The sequence below is a fragment of the Glycine max genome, chromosome 12 (assembly GCF_000004515.6).
Source record: "Glycine max cultivar Williams 82 chromosome 12, Glycine_max_v4.0, whole genome shotgun sequence".
NCBI classification, from domain to species: domain Eukaryota; kingdom Viridiplantae; phylum Streptophyta; class Magnoliopsida; order Fabales; family Fabaceae; genus Glycine; species Glycine max.
Genome location: NC_038248.2, coordinates 4832598 through 4848170, shown reverse-complemented (window position 1 = coordinate 4848170; position 15573 = coordinate 4832598). Strand labels below are relative to the sequence as shown.

At 28.4% G+C, this 15573-nt stretch overlaps 1 protein-coding gene across 3 annotated transcripts; it reads right to left on the bottom strand.

Moving 5' to 3' along the window:
- Positions 1 to 2386: 2386 nt before the first annotated feature.
- Positions 2387 to 3947, bottom strand: MYB145 (MYB transcription factor MYB145). 3 transcript variants are annotated; one of them, NM_001354888.1, is made up of 3 exons: positions 3698 to 3938; positions 3502 to 3631; positions 2387 to 3254 (listed from the first exon to the last, which is right to left on the bottom strand). In NM_001354888.1, exons 2-3 carry the CDS (start codon positions 3528 to 3530, stop codon positions 2699 to 2701), a joined length of 585 nt encoding a protein of 194 aa, NP_001341817.1. In that variant the 5' UTR covers positions 3531 to 3631; positions 3698 to 3938; the 3' UTR covers positions 2387 to 2698. The 3 variants fall into 3 exon arrangements, with proteins under 3 accessions (NP_001341817.1, NP_001341816.1, XP_006592208.1); XM_006592145.4 differs by having other exon boundaries at positions 2406 to 3254; positions 3711 to 3947; NM_001354887.1 differs by having other exon boundaries at positions 2387 to 3631.
- Positions 3948 to 15573: the final 11626 nt, after the last annotated feature.

The window sequence follows — 15573 nt, the reverse complement described above, 5'->3', positions numbered from 1 at the left end:
TAGTTAGTTCAATTCTGAACACCTTGGTTTATAGGATATGATTCATCATTTTTTATATAAATTAATCTTTTTTATTTCTTTTCTCTCAAACTAAATAACACAAAAAATAATTGTTTCAAAATCATTTTTCTTCTCTTTTATTTATTTACGTTGTTTATTTTGTTTTATTACTTCTTTTGCTATCCAAAAATTGTGTAAAGGACAAATGAAAATGGATAGAGAAAATAATTAAAAGTGATTTTACATAAATAAAAAAAAATATTTCAATTCATGCAGTATTTGATTTGTAAAGAAAATAGAGAACTTATATTTGTAATCAAACATGTAAGTAATAGTGTTGAAAGGTTCAACAAGAACTTATAAGGTTTACTAATTAACTATCAATGACCACCAATACAATTCAAAACCAAAATCATTTTGTTGTTTTTGATTGATCACACTAGTTGAACAAGTGGTTATTAACAACTATCAGTCAACTATCATGACTCTTCGAAATGAGTTTTATTTTAAATTGAGTCTGAGGTCCAATTCTTGTAGTGAATTATTTAGTCTGAAGTTACTGATTAATTTAAATTGTAAATGTGATGAGCATGTCAACACTTACTTGTGTGTATAATTCTAAAATACATTCGTGGAAAACAAATCATTTCTCAATTTAAAGTAAAGTTATGTCATTGTCACATCAAAACAAGATAATATTATCACTGAAAAATATTAGGTATCGTAAGAAATTCAATTCATCTCATCCTCTCAGACCTTTATCTATCAATATGTTTGGATGCACGTCCATCCAATATCAATGTGGATCAAGCCCATAAAGCTAGAATTACTAGCTTTAACATCTTTGTTACGAATTTAATGTGAAAAAATTAAAATACATGCGTATGTGAATTGAATCCAGACGCACAGTAAGTGAAGAAGCGAACTTCGAACAACACAATTCAAAATTCAATCAAATAGTCTTATATCAGGTGGATGGAATTTCATTATAAAGAATTGAAGCACTCTTATCATTAATGTTTAGGTTTGATTGTTACTAGTAATTTTTTATCATATGATACGTAAGTGCTCCTATTTGCCACGATAATTAAAAAACTGTTACTGTTAGGTCAATTTTAACAAAAAAAATCGTGATAAGTGGTGTCCAGTTCAGCTTAGAGTGCATCTTCATTAATCTAATTTTCAAGTTTAATCAAAGTACTGAAAGTAGACTATTTAAGTCAGGACTGGAAAAAGAAAAAGAAAAACTTTACGTCTTGGTTCTAAATAATTAATATAATTAAACTTCAAATCCATAATTTATAATATATAAGTTTTTAGACTGCTTTTAAAAAAGTTTTGCCACGTGTTGTTTTATGAAAAATTGTTTCCCCAATACATTTCTTTTATATTATTAGTTTTTATTTATGAAAAAAGTTGCCATAAAAAGCTTATGTGACCACTGGTGGCCTAATTAATGGCTTTTATAATTAGAAGTGTGTTTGGTATAGATTATATCTGATAAATGATATTTATTTATGAGTTTTTTTAGAAAAATATTTTTTAAAAACCATTAATTTGTTGGTTAGGAATACAGATGGATCAGTCACATGAAACGACTAATAACCAATTCAGTGACTCCCTTTAGACAATTCTTCTATATAGAAAGGATTTTTATTCTTGTAAATGACTGAAATGTAAACCAAAGATTGTAAACGACTGATAAAAATATTGTAACTGACAGGATTGTAAATAAATTTGCAAGAGAAAAATAAATGGATGGAAAGATTTTGTATTAATGATTGAAGACCCATTTTACATTTGTAATTCTCCTGTTTATACTTTCTATATTTGAGGAACATGCACTAACTTCTGCATAACATATCTGGGTGCATAACATATCATGGACAGTTAGTCAATTAACCCTTAAAATTGCTCCCAGCTAATTTCTCACGTTTTGATTTCTAGCTTCTGCACAATTCATCCAAAACAATTTGGAGTATTCCCAGCCCAATAAAATTCAGCTCCTTTTAATCGTGTGGCCTAAAGTTGGCACACTTAAGTGTTGCCCCAACAATTTCTCTTAGGAAAAATAGTAACGAAACATAGGATATTATTACAAATCACTCTCATCAAACAAAATCAGCAAGCTCCAATAAGTCAATAACACCTGTATAATCAAGTAAACTGGAAAATATAACCGAAAATCTAGGTGCAAAATTATTTTCCCTTAGTAAACTTGAACCATAAGTTTATTAATGCGCAAAGTTGACTTCTGCTCTATCTGCAGCGTGTCGTGCATCTTATACGGTTCTGATTGGAAAGGTGTGTATAGATTATTCACGCATTAGTAGCTAGTGGCTGATATTAATATAATATAATTGAAATGAAAGTGCTATAATTGATAGCTAGGCATCGAAATCAGATTAAAACTTAAATTTGCACAAGTGCTTGATGTATAGTATTTTACATAATTCATAACATGACCACTCCCCATTGGATTTTTCTTTAAAGTAAAACCACAAACACATTGACATAGACTACAGTGACATTTGAGATCGATTACAGCTGTGTCACACTATGGAGGAGGACCATGGCGAAAGCTCAAAGATACTATGCTGTACAGGTTAAGACTTAAGCCTTCTTATTGTGACAGATGGCACACATAAGAACAAAATATTGATAATTGAAAAGAGAAAGAAAAAAAAGAATCTCCTAATTAGCCGGTCAGAAATTCGTTCCCTTGTTCATAGTGAGAAAAATATTGGTCACTTAGTGTAGGGAATAACATCTTGTTACTTTCTTCTTCATCCATCACCCAGAGGGGTTGAGAAGAAATGTTGTACTGATCCCATGATGGTGGAGAAGGCATAATCATCATTGGTGGAGGACAAGAGAAGTTGCAGCCCTCTTCACTATGCCCTTCTTCATACACAGGTTGCAGATTATTGTTGTTATAAATGCTGTTCTCTTCTCCTGACAAAACAATATCTTTCCATATATCATCCATAGAGTACCCCTTTTCACCACCAATTAACCCCATCATCATGTCATCATATCCACCTGTGTCATAAAAGCTCTCTTTGGAAGCATGTGAATCCACAACATGGTTGTTTGAAGATAGTGAAGATTGACAACTAGAAGAAACAGGTGATGATGCTGATGCTGATGCATGCTTTTTCTCCAGAGCCTTTTTCTTTCTCATGTGAGTCCTCCAATAATTCTTAATCTCATTGTCAGTGCGCCCTGGTAGCTTGCGAGCAATTCTTGACCATCTGCAAGGGATCATCAAAGTAATTAAGCAACAAAATTCGAAGTAACTAATTAACAAAATAAGGTGTCTACAGAGTCTAACTTGATTGATTGAGCGCTGTATTAGATTTTCACAAATAATAAAAAATTAAATAAGACGAAGAACTAATTAATAGTACTATATATAGGGTAGGAAAAGAGTAATTAAAAATATGAGTGATGATCAGCAGGTAGCTAGCTTATAGTTTAATTTCTGCATGGTTCTCAAACCTATTTCCCCATTTGGAATGAAGGTCCATGACGAGGTGTTGTTCTTGGGGTGTGAGCTTCCCTCGTTTGAGATCGGGGTGGAGGTAATTAACCCACCGTAATCTGCAACTCTTACCTGTTCTATTCAAACCTACAACAAAGTGAGGTGGTTAAAGGGTGCTTCATAGTATAACTTAGCATGTCCAAATATTCATACCTATTTTATTTACAGTCTCCCTCCACCTTCAAACCTGATACCTTTGCTATAAAGTCCCATCTACGATCTCCGAACATGCCAACAAAATACACCAATTTGTAGTCCTCCTGTTCTGTCCAGGGACCCCTTCGGATTTCTTGCTGAACCATTTTTTCTGCTAATTGTAGGGAATATTATTCTAACTTTAATTCTTCACTTGATAGACTTACGGAGACCTATGTTGGTACTAGTGGTATTTATATGTGGTTTTCTCACTATTCACATTCTATGAGGTGTATTTTTATAATAAGCAATTAAGCTTGCATATCCACAGTTCATGTGGTGCACGCATGCACATTCATCATTTGCTATGGGCAATGATCTAGATGGTGATGCCACCTATTACAAGGACATATAAAAATAATATGTTTTTTGTATTTTAAATATAAAAATATTTATAATTTATTTTTAAATGTATTTTTTTCATACATATGTTTAAATAAATCCAAATTTACGATGATGATAACGATTTTTTATATTAATCATTCGTATAACTAATGTAAATATAATATTTTTTATATCAATTATATATATAATTAATGTGAAAAAAATCATACACATAAATTGATATGTATAAACGTTACTTTGAGAGAAAAAATAACATATTTTAAATTTGTTAAAAATATATTCTAACCTAATTATAATCATGGGAAGGGGAAAAGATCAATCTTTCAATGTAACTTTTCCGGATTGCTTTTATTTGCACCAGCATCACCGACTGCTTAATCATTACCATCATAGGGTTGCCATGGGGAGTGTTTCATGTAACAAATTTACTATTTTAGATTCATGATCAGTTTAACAAATACTAGTACATTAATTTGAAAAGTTGATAAAAATCATTTAATTTTATTAATTAAAATTAAAGAGTAATTTTTAATTTTTTTTGTTTAAAACTTAATATACGAAATTAAAAAAAAAAAGTCATTAGAAATAAAATCTCAATTAATTGAAAGATATTTTTAAAATTAATAGAATGAAAGTAATATTTGATAATATTTGTGTAAAATACTAAAATGAGTTTCGGGAAAAAAAATGGTAAGGTGAGTTTAGAGTGAACTGAGTTATATTTAGTTGAAAATAATTAATGTACATTTAGTAAAAAGGTATAGAATTATAGAATGAATCTCATAACATGAATGGGTGGAGAGAAACGACTTTAGGAAACAACTTGGTGTTTTCTTATATAATTTGATCAGTTGATTGCGCTTCTTGACTTTAGAAAAGAGGAGGCCCAGGTTTTCCAATAGGAGAAAGTTGAAGTAGACAAATCAAACTTTAAAAGTGGAGAATATGAAGAAATCATTGTGATGTTGTTCGACTAATTTTCGTGAAGTTAAAATAGACACTTAATAATTAAAGGTTTGTGTTTACAAAATTGATTCACAGTGGTTCAATTTTGAGGATAGAGATTTTTCAAACTATTTATTTCTCTCTCTTAAAGATCCTCTCTAACTTTCTAGCTTTCTCACCCTCTCAGAAGTAAATTTACTCTTGTCTTGGATGGTTAAAAATAAAAGTTCTTACCCTTATGTCTACTACTCCGTCTTCACAATGAAGAGTGGAGATTACTTGTATTTTAGAGTGGAGATTAATTCTCTAGGGTGCACTTTTTTATTCACTTTCATATTTTTTCATACTCTTTCATAAGATTCCATATATCTCCAAAATATTTTAGAGATTTTTATACTCTTTCACAAATTTCTAGAGAATTTACACTACTCTAAAGTTTTCTAAGACATTCTAAAAAAATTTACATTTCTTTAAAAAGCTTTAAAATTTTTTAGAACCTCTTCAATTAAGGAGGGATCCCATCAACTTTATACTTCAAAGTGAAAATCCCAGAAGCTATTGTTAATAATTCAGATTAAAAGTTGTCACTGGTATTGTACTATATAAATACCAAATGTTGGCTTGGTGTCCAGCAGCCAACACCGTTTGAGAAATAAAAATAAGAGGATCCAGGATTTACGATTATGTCGGTCCACTTTAGGCTGTTCAATTCCATTTCGGGAAAATAAATAAGTCACAACCTGAATAAAAATAAATTAAATAAAATAGAATACAAGCCCTTATGATTTTTTTATAACATGACATTGGAATAAAGTTATCTTCGTCCAAGCCGAGACTAATCTTGACTGGAGGAACCTCCATCACATAAGACAAATTTTTTTTTAATATAATTTATTTTATATCCAAAAATTAATAAAAATTCAAATCTGGACCACAATTAAAAAAGACAAATTATTATCAGTTGTTTTATCTGTTGTTTGGTATAAAAGCCCTTAGGATGCTACGGACTGGATCGATTTAAACTTTATAGGTGTCAGATGTGCCCCGCTAAGTTAGGGGGTAAATAGATCAAAAACAGAAGAAAATGTTTGTTTCGAATTTGGCATTTGTAATTGTAGGAATGCTTTCCATTTGATTTGGTTCACTTTTTTTTTAAGAGAAATATAAGTGGAAAAGTTGTATTGCACTAGTTAGTATACTGTGTTTTACACCTATGCCACTCAAATGTTGATGGTATCTGAATTGTATTAGAAAATCTGCTCGCACGAAATTTAATTTATCAACTAGGCCACATATCTCGCTGTTGAATTGTATTACAAATTGGAAAGGAGAAGGCCGAAGATAATATTAAGGTACATAAAGTAACATTTGGTGGAATTTGTTACAGGAGGTTATGCTATCTAAAATATTTTAATTAGTTTTAAATTTTTTTATTAGTTAAAATTTTTGTTTGAGTGTTTAGTAAATAAGTTTTTTAATAGTTTAATTTTTTTTTTAATACCACTTCAACTAATATTTTTTAATGTGCTAGTTTTAATTTTCTTATATTTTCTTTCTTCTTTATTTTAAATATATTTATCAATTTCCTAATTCTTTTTTTAAATAAATCATGATTTTATTATTTTTCTATCATTTTAATCTTTTCAATTTCTTCACTAGTTAGTTCTATTAGACATTTATGATTTAATAAATTAATTTTTTAACTTTCAACTAATTTTTTAACTAATTTTGTATAAAAAAATAGCCATAGATTAAGAGGGACCAATATAAAGGTTAAGGGACTTATTGGTTTAAAAGAGGGGAGGAGAGGAAATTTAATTAGACATTTGTTTGATTAAGAGATAAGAAGGGGGAGAATTTAATGAACCAGAGAGGAGATAGTATTTTTCTTGGTTGATTCATATATAAGAAAAGGATGAAAATTTTAAAAATTTATTTATTTTAATACTTTGGTAATATTGAATTGTTTAATGAAGGATATTTTAGGTATTATATATATATATATATATATATATATAATGTTTGAAATCTTTTTCCCACCAAATTCCTCTAATATTGGTGGGGAGTAAAACTTGAATGTGGAGGAATTTTGTTTCCTTTTATTTCCCTCTCCTCCCCTCCAACCATGTAAAATTCATTTAATAAATATATAAGTATCAAATTTCAAACAAATATTTTCTAATTATGTAGTTTTTAAAACAATTAAAGAAAATAAATCCTTCACTCCTAATTATAAGTTGACTAATTTATACTAAGAAAGTTAATTAATATATAACTATCCTACATACATATTAAACATTTAAAAAAATTAAAAAAAAAAGTTAGGGGGCTAAGCCCCCTACTTCCTAAGTAAATATATCCTTGTTTATTACATATTAGCTTGAGCTCAATCCGTATAATAAATTTCACATGCCTAAACATTAAGACTATTTGAAATCATAAATGTTGGTCGACGGCTTTCTAGTTATAGAAAAATTAACTGCACACATGAACAGTGAATCATAGACAGGAGTAAAATTTTCATGTTGCTATACCAAAACAATATATAATTACTCAAGGGAGGACTTGGGTCCCAGTGCGTGTGTATACAAAATATAATTGCTCAAGACAGAATTTGGGTCTCGGTCCCAGCCTCCCAGGCATTGTGAATATATATATATATATATATATATATATATATATATATATATATATGTGTGTGTGTGTGTGTGTACAAGCACTTAATATATATATTCCCTTGGTAAGATTATTATTAACTTGAGTGCCAAAAGTACATTTTGTATATAGATTCACTCACTTTTTATGGTGTCTTAATTGCATGGAAGCACTAATTTTGAAAAACTCAAATCTTGATTTATCTATAATAATCTAAGGATTTAATATTCTCCATCATAGACCACATATTAAGGTGGTATGGTCGATCTACAATAACATTGCTCTAAAAAACCTCTTAATTTCACTTGATTAATCGTTTAGATTTGGTAAATATAGACTGTATAGTTGATCTGGGAAAAAGTTCACCTGAAATTCTATAACATAAAGCTTGATTATGTTATATGATCATTAGTAACATTAGACTGACTAAGATCATGATATCGTATATACTTTTCGGCTTATGTGATTAGTCCAAACACGATTTGGAGTACATAATTCTCTAGAAAGATCCCGAAATTGGTCGCATTCGGAAACTCAGTGGAGGTGAACATTAAATTAAACTATGAGACACCAAATGATTCTAATTGGACATAGCTAGAATTCAGGCCTGCTTGGGTGGTTCGAGAATTAATTCTACTGATGTCAAGTTGATGAATGCGAATGATGAGTGTTATTCATGAACTAGAAATTAACATGATAATTTGATAGGCAGAGTGGAATATGGCATCATAGAATGTTGTTATAATGCCACTCACTAAATTTTGTGGGGACGTGCTTCTTTTTAAAAACCAAGAAGACAATTCGTCACCTTAATTTATTTCTTCAACAACATCTTCCACCGTTTATAGAAGTTTTTTTTTTTTTGTCATGCTACATGGTTTCATGTAAATATCTTCATCTTTAAGTTAATAGTCAATGGTGTAATTACAAAACGTTTTTACAGCGAATGAATTTCTAATCAAAAAAATTCTGGAAACTTTTTTTATTTTGAAGGAAATATTTTTCTATTTGCACTGAAAATGAGGAGCTTATATCTTCTTGTGATGATTTTTATTGTCACGATTAGAGAAGGTATTAATCTTTTGAAATTACACGTCCTCGTCATGCTTCTCAAGCTTGTGAACATAAAGCAAGAACTTAAATAATGAAAAACTGCCAATAATAAAAAGACTTAAGATAACCTTTTGACTCCTATATAATATGGGTATTTTAATTTTTTAAATATTTTTGTTTTAATTTTTATTTTTGTTTTAGTTTGTGTGGTCTAATAATAACATTAATGATATAACAATGATACTGACAAATTTATTGACATGTATAATTTTTTATATAAAGTATAATTTTAAATTCTCATCTATACAAAATCTTTTAAAGGACTAGTATAAAAAAACACTATTTTATAAGAATCAAAATAAATAATGAAGTATAATCGATTTTTGTTAACAAACGTATATTCACAAAAATTACCTAGTCTATTGACATGATTGAAAATGTAAATTAAAATGTGCTAAACCATATATTCTATATTTAAGACCAAGAGATTTTAACCAAATTCCGTTTGAATAACTGAACAAACTGTACCATGGGATTGAAATTGTTGATTATGGAAGCTATCACTTTAAATTAGAGTTGAGCACGTGAATAAATCCATCCAAAAGAAGCTTGTAAATGCTAAAGTAATTATTTTTGTTTTTAAATTTTATATCACCTTCCACCATTAAGTCATATAGAAATATAATTTAACACACACTGCCAATGTAAATGCTAAAGTAATTCTTTTTGCTTTTAAATTTTTACTAAAATACACCGGTGTAAGTTTTTGTAAAATAAGTTATAAAAAACTCACAAGGATTCACTTCACACTGCTCACATGTTAAATGAGTCAGGCTTAAAAACCGGCAAGTCAAACGGTCTTAAGAGAATAAGGTCCAAACGTATTTACTTGACTCTACTTCAGACTTAGGAAGGTTTCTCAGTGGAGAAAAATATTAAGAGAATAGCAAAAAATAAAATGAAATGGGCTAGTGAGGTGGATGCCACCAATTTATGGGTAGACCACTTAATTTTTTTCCTCCTCTTTCTCTCTCCCTCTCATTCCCTTACAGTTTATTACAAGATAATGAAAGGGGTCCAAGTGTTTTTTTTTTCAATTAAATAAATAAATATCTTTTTTTTCATTCTTATAAATTTAGGGTTTTTGTTTTGAATTTTATTTATTATTTTATTTTCGATCCTTATAAATTATAAAATTTACTTATTTTAAATCCCTAAAAAAACTATAAAAAGATTAAGAGTGTTTTTTTTACTAATATATATAAAGACTAAAAATGGAAATTTAAATAAAAAAAGTTATATTTTAAGAAAATAAAAGATGTTTACACATAAATAAGTTTTGTTATGTCAACAAGAATAGTGTGCAAGTCTCTAAAAAAAACTGTGGAAGTAATCTATCACTCCACTGCCATCTCAATCCTCTATGTTTTTCTTCCACAAATGTTAACTTTTGACTTTTTCCTTTTATTTTTTACGACAAATCAGATTACATCAGTATATTTCACCCAAAAAAATAGATTACATCAGTATAAATCAAAGTTATTTCTTATGACTTATATTATTAAATACATTTTTATCCGTTAGGTTTATTTCAAAATTTATTATTAAATTGAAAGTGGTTATTATCAAACTATTCTAAAATAATTCAATAGTCCGCTAATATTCATTTTAAATCTCACTCCACTCAACTGCAGGATTTGCATTTTGCAGCTACTCACTATCACTGTTTTCCTCTACTATAGTTTTAATTATTACTAACCTTCATCTACCTTCAACTTTCATAAAAGCTCTGTCAATCTTATCTCACTTTCGCATGTGCCTAAAGCATTCGGTGAGTTGATACTTGATACAAAATTATTCTGGTCAAAGTCTATTCATAGAGGAACTTCATTCTTTTAAGTTTTTAAGTTCAAACTTATAAATTGAAAAAATAAACAAAGAAGAGTTTTGCATCTTTAAAAGTATCTACTCAACTTGACTCACATTAGTTAGTGTCTAACGTAACTTTCAATTCATATTAGTTATTACTTAAATTTTACAATATTTAATATAAGATTACGATTAAGATGATTTATAATGATATTTGTTTTTTATGAGTATATATAATCATAATTTAGCATTGATCAATAAAATATATTTTTTATTAAATGTTGATGACTATGGAATGCCTCTTTATTTTTGTGAAACAGTTATCCTTCATACAAGTTGATGGATTTATTTTATCTCCACGTGATATGGACCCAAGCATTCTTGCACTATCTTGATTTTAATGCCACAATAACATAATATATATATATATATATATATATATATATATGATACGCTTTTTATAATGCTGTTTCGGTTTTTTTTTCAAGTTAAAAACTCAAAATTTGCTCTTTATGGTGTATCACACTTTTGCATCAAGTGGTGCAGCTGAACAAGAAAACACATACGAATTCAGAATATAATCCCGGACCTATATAGACCGTATAAAATGTGGGTTTTCAATTCATCTTTTGGAAATGGATTATCACAATCTTTTTTTAAAAAAAAAAAAACTAAATCCCATCTATGATTTATGAGATTTAACTCAAAAACATTCAATGAGATCAATATAATCTGTCTTCTTAGATCAATCGTAGGGGTTCTTATATACATAGTCTCCCCTTCTAGCCTAACAACGATTACTTTCACCCTTAATTTCACATAAATCACTATTATGGGTATGCTATTACAAATTTTCTTGGGTAATCAGTGTTACACTAAGGGGTTACAAAGGTGACCATTAGTGGTATACGGGTTGATCATCCAAAGACTGATCATTAAGGGATGATGGGAAGACCTATGGGATAAACGAAAATTAGTAAACATGGGGTTATATGATGAAAGTCTTAAGATAATCGACATACAATCAATCAATGTACGACCGGTGTGGTAATTGATCGTTAAGTAACAATTAGACTACGAACATGGGTAGGTCGATAGACAATCATAACGATACAGAATCATCCAGTCTCATGTGCATAAGTACGAAGAGGCTTGAAGTCTTGAGTCGATCAGCATTCAGTTAGTGCAATGATCGATTGTTAACTAACAATCAATCTATAAGCATGTGTAAGTCAACAGACGATCACAACAATGTATTTTTAAATTAAGACTTAAATATATTTGTAATTTTTAAGACTTTATATTTTATTTTATTTATATTAATTTTTTAAATAATCCCCTGATATATTTTTATGTTAATAATACTTATTGTTACTCAACTTCTATGTTATTGTGCTAAGATAATTAAATGAATGTCACTTTCGCACACCACTTATCACAAACTTAAGCAATCAAATACCACGAAAAGGTAGTAAAATGGATAAGATTTAAAAAATTATAAGACAATTTTGAGTTTGAATTAAATGTTTTTTTAGCCAGACTGGATAGGACATGTGTATTACCACTTACAATCAAACTTAGATTGGGTTGATTTGGTCAAATTTTTGTTGAAAGATAAACGAGACTATGAGGAGTTTAGGAGACTAAAATTAGTCACAAATTGATTATCTCAAACTTTGATATTTGATTTTGTTTTATAAAGTTATAGTACATGATTTTAAATTATATTGTCTTTTCTGAGTTATAAATATTTAAGGTATTAAAAGACCTTTGAAACTCATATTTTTATGGTACTTTTATGTAAATATTTAAATTTATTATAGCATTTTTATTTTATTATCATTTAGTAAAACAGCATATAGATTTTTCAAGTTGCAATTATTAATTTAGTTTGTCATTGAACAAAGTTTAGCCATCAATTAAAATTTTGTTATTCTAAAGATATTTTTTTACTGGATTCTAAAGTTATTTCTTATCTTTCGATATTTAATATCGACATATACTAGCTATATATAACTATCTTTTTTTTTATTCTAACACACATTACACTTACACACACATACTTAATATAGTATTAATTATTATATTTGATAAATATAATATATAATCAATTTTAATAATGTCTCTAAATGTTATATTTACAAAATCTAATATATTTATTGAAATTAATAAATATAATATTAATATATGTATCTTAAATGTACAACTTTTTAAATAAATACAAATGTATCTTAAAAAATTATTATTAAATAAAATATAATTTTAAAATATTTTAGCGTACATTTTAATTAAAATATTATAATAAATATTCTTTTACGCTGGTAAGTTAAATAGTCTCATCTCAAGGTGGAGTTTAATTTACTCACATCTTTTAAAGGAGAGGAACGTAGTTTGCTCTGAATAATAAAATATTTCATAGAATAAACAGTTTAACACAAGTTTGGCACTACTAGTTTCTTGGTAAGGTCATATTCGAATACATTGTTTGGTTTTTTTATTTTATTGACAAATTGGTTACTAATCGTTAGTTTTTTATATTAGTATAAAGGATTGAATTCATAATCTTTTTTCAGTTAACCATCCAACCTATTTTATATCTTTAATTAATTAATTAATCGATTGGGTGTATGTGTAGACATACACACACAATTACACTACTTAAAAGAAACTCAATAATGCTTTTAAATACTCGTTGTCATGATGAGCATTCGAACTTGGTAGCAAAGCCGCACGTACACTGGGCAAACTAGCTAGTCTCCAGGATCAAGTAACGAGTATGACAGATTTAACAATCCAAATGTAGTTAATAGTAATATACTATTAACATTGATTTATAAAATGCAATACTTGGAATTTACTTATTGAGAGAGAAGAAGGATGGGTATCAGCATCACCAATGTATTTGATGACACCTACCTACCTGGAGATAAATCTGACATTATTAGAAAAATAACATTTTATGACGATTATTAAATATTTTTAACAACAATTGTAAACCATCGTTGTACATAACATCGTTGAAATGAAATTATTTTTTACGATGATTATTATAATAATCATTTTTGAAAGTTAAAACAATTCAATTTCTTGCTTGCTTGTTGACAAATGGTGATCTTATAATGGAAAGACAAATGGTGATCTTATAATGGAAAGCACAAAGGCATATTAATAAGCATATTGTATTGTTCTTAATTAGTGGATAGCACACGCAACTTATCATGCACATATGAGGTAGGTCCCTATATTAATCACCGAAAAATTCTAATCTTAATGGTTTAAATATAAAAACAAAAATAGGTGAATAAATAAATGCTCAGCTTTTGGAATCATTTTAGAAGGTTGAAGCAATTAATATTTAAAAAATTATGGGATCTTTCTTTACAGAAATATACCAAAGTTTCCGTCATAAATGATTAACAAATTCACTGACGACGCGTGTAGTGCCATAACAAGTTAGCTAGAGTAATTGGATAAATTTGTCCTTTATATGTGAATAAGGAAGAATGGTACTTTGAACGAAGTATGCATTATGAAGTTTGGGGCATAATTATAACGGAAGGGATCATGATCCATTCTTGAATCATTGAACATTGATATTAGTTTCTTGGATGAGAAGAATGGAAAACCAAATTATTACTAGCTTCTAATGGGCCCAACTTCCTCTGCAATATTGATACCTGAGAATAATTGATTATGTAACTACGTTTGTCATTTCTCACAGAGGAAAAATTTGGTTGGAACTATAGGAGGTGGGGACTGGTGCGGTGATGAAGCACTTCCACTCAGCCCACAAACACAAAAGCAAATTACATTTTCCTAGATTTTTAAAGCAACAGCAAGTCATGCATATCATTATTCCATACAGGTCCACCAAGAGGCCTTAACACTGACATAACAATGCTACACCACTACCATAGCAAATAAGATCCAAAATTTATATTCTTTATTTCTTTTAATTTTTTTTTACATCTCAAATTTTAAATATATATTTCTCATTGGAGACAAGTTTGAATCACATAAAATCACAATACACAATAAAATTCTTTTTCTAAATATTTAAGGCAATTACATACCTAACACTTAAATTTGAAATCATTCATTAAACTAAAAAAATCTCATATCAATTAATTTATTTATTCAATCCTTCATTTGTTTATATTATACTGTGTCTGAGAGGTTAACACAATAGGCAAGAGAAGTTTTTATTTGGTTATGTTTAATAGCAAAGGAGGAGGTGATCTCTTTGTTAATTTGGTTTGCAAGGAGGCGTAGGAAAAATATGTATTATATATTATTATCCCCTAATAAAAATTGATAGAGAATTAAAACAATAATTTTTTACAGAAATTAAAATAAAAAATTTAAACTATTTAGTTAGTAAAGTCTAAAAATTATAGCCAACTTTCCTTCCCTCCAAACCTTTCTAAATTCTAATTATTAATAACGAGAAGGGAAAAAAAAAAGAAAAAGGGAGATTTTCGGCCCTTTTATTTTCCCTCTATTCTCTTCCTAGTTTACTAAATTAAAAAAGATAAAATAAAAATAAAAATCCTTTCTGTCATATGTTTTAAGAATAAAATAGAATGTTCGTGAATCATAAAATAGGAAATTCATTGTAGACATTAAGGGATGGGAAATTCAAATATGCTTGCTATAAAAAAAAAAATTGCCAATTCTAACAATTCAAACACAACTAAACGTCAATTTAAGTTTTTTTTTTCATTAAATTTACTTTGTCTCATTCAGTCATACTAATTTATATGACCATGAATAAAAACAATAATGAATCAAATAAAAAAAAAACACTAATTTAAGTGACTAGGAAACACCTGAGTGTTTTCCTTAAAAAAAACACACACACATGGGTTTTTGGTATGGAAAATTTTAGTTTCTAGGAATTTGAAATTGAAACATTATTTTGTAGGAATGCTTTTGACTCGTGTTTTTTTTATCCAATAGTTCTTATG

Excerpts from the sequence above, each read along its gene's own strand:
- MYB145 (XM_006592145.4), bottom strand. The coding sequence starts at position 3,846 with ATGGTTCAGCAAGAAATCCGAAGGGGTCCCTGGACAGAACAGGAGGAC. Across the intron at positions 3,632-3,710 it reads TTTGAAGGTGGAGGGAGACT|GTTTGAATAGAACAGGTAAG; the intron begins GTAAATAAAATA and ends ACTTTGTTGTAG. Across the intron at positions 3,255-3,501 it reads CATTCCAAATGGGGAAATAG|ATGGTCAAGAATTGCTCGCA; the intron begins GTTTGAGAACCA and ends GATCCCTTGCAG.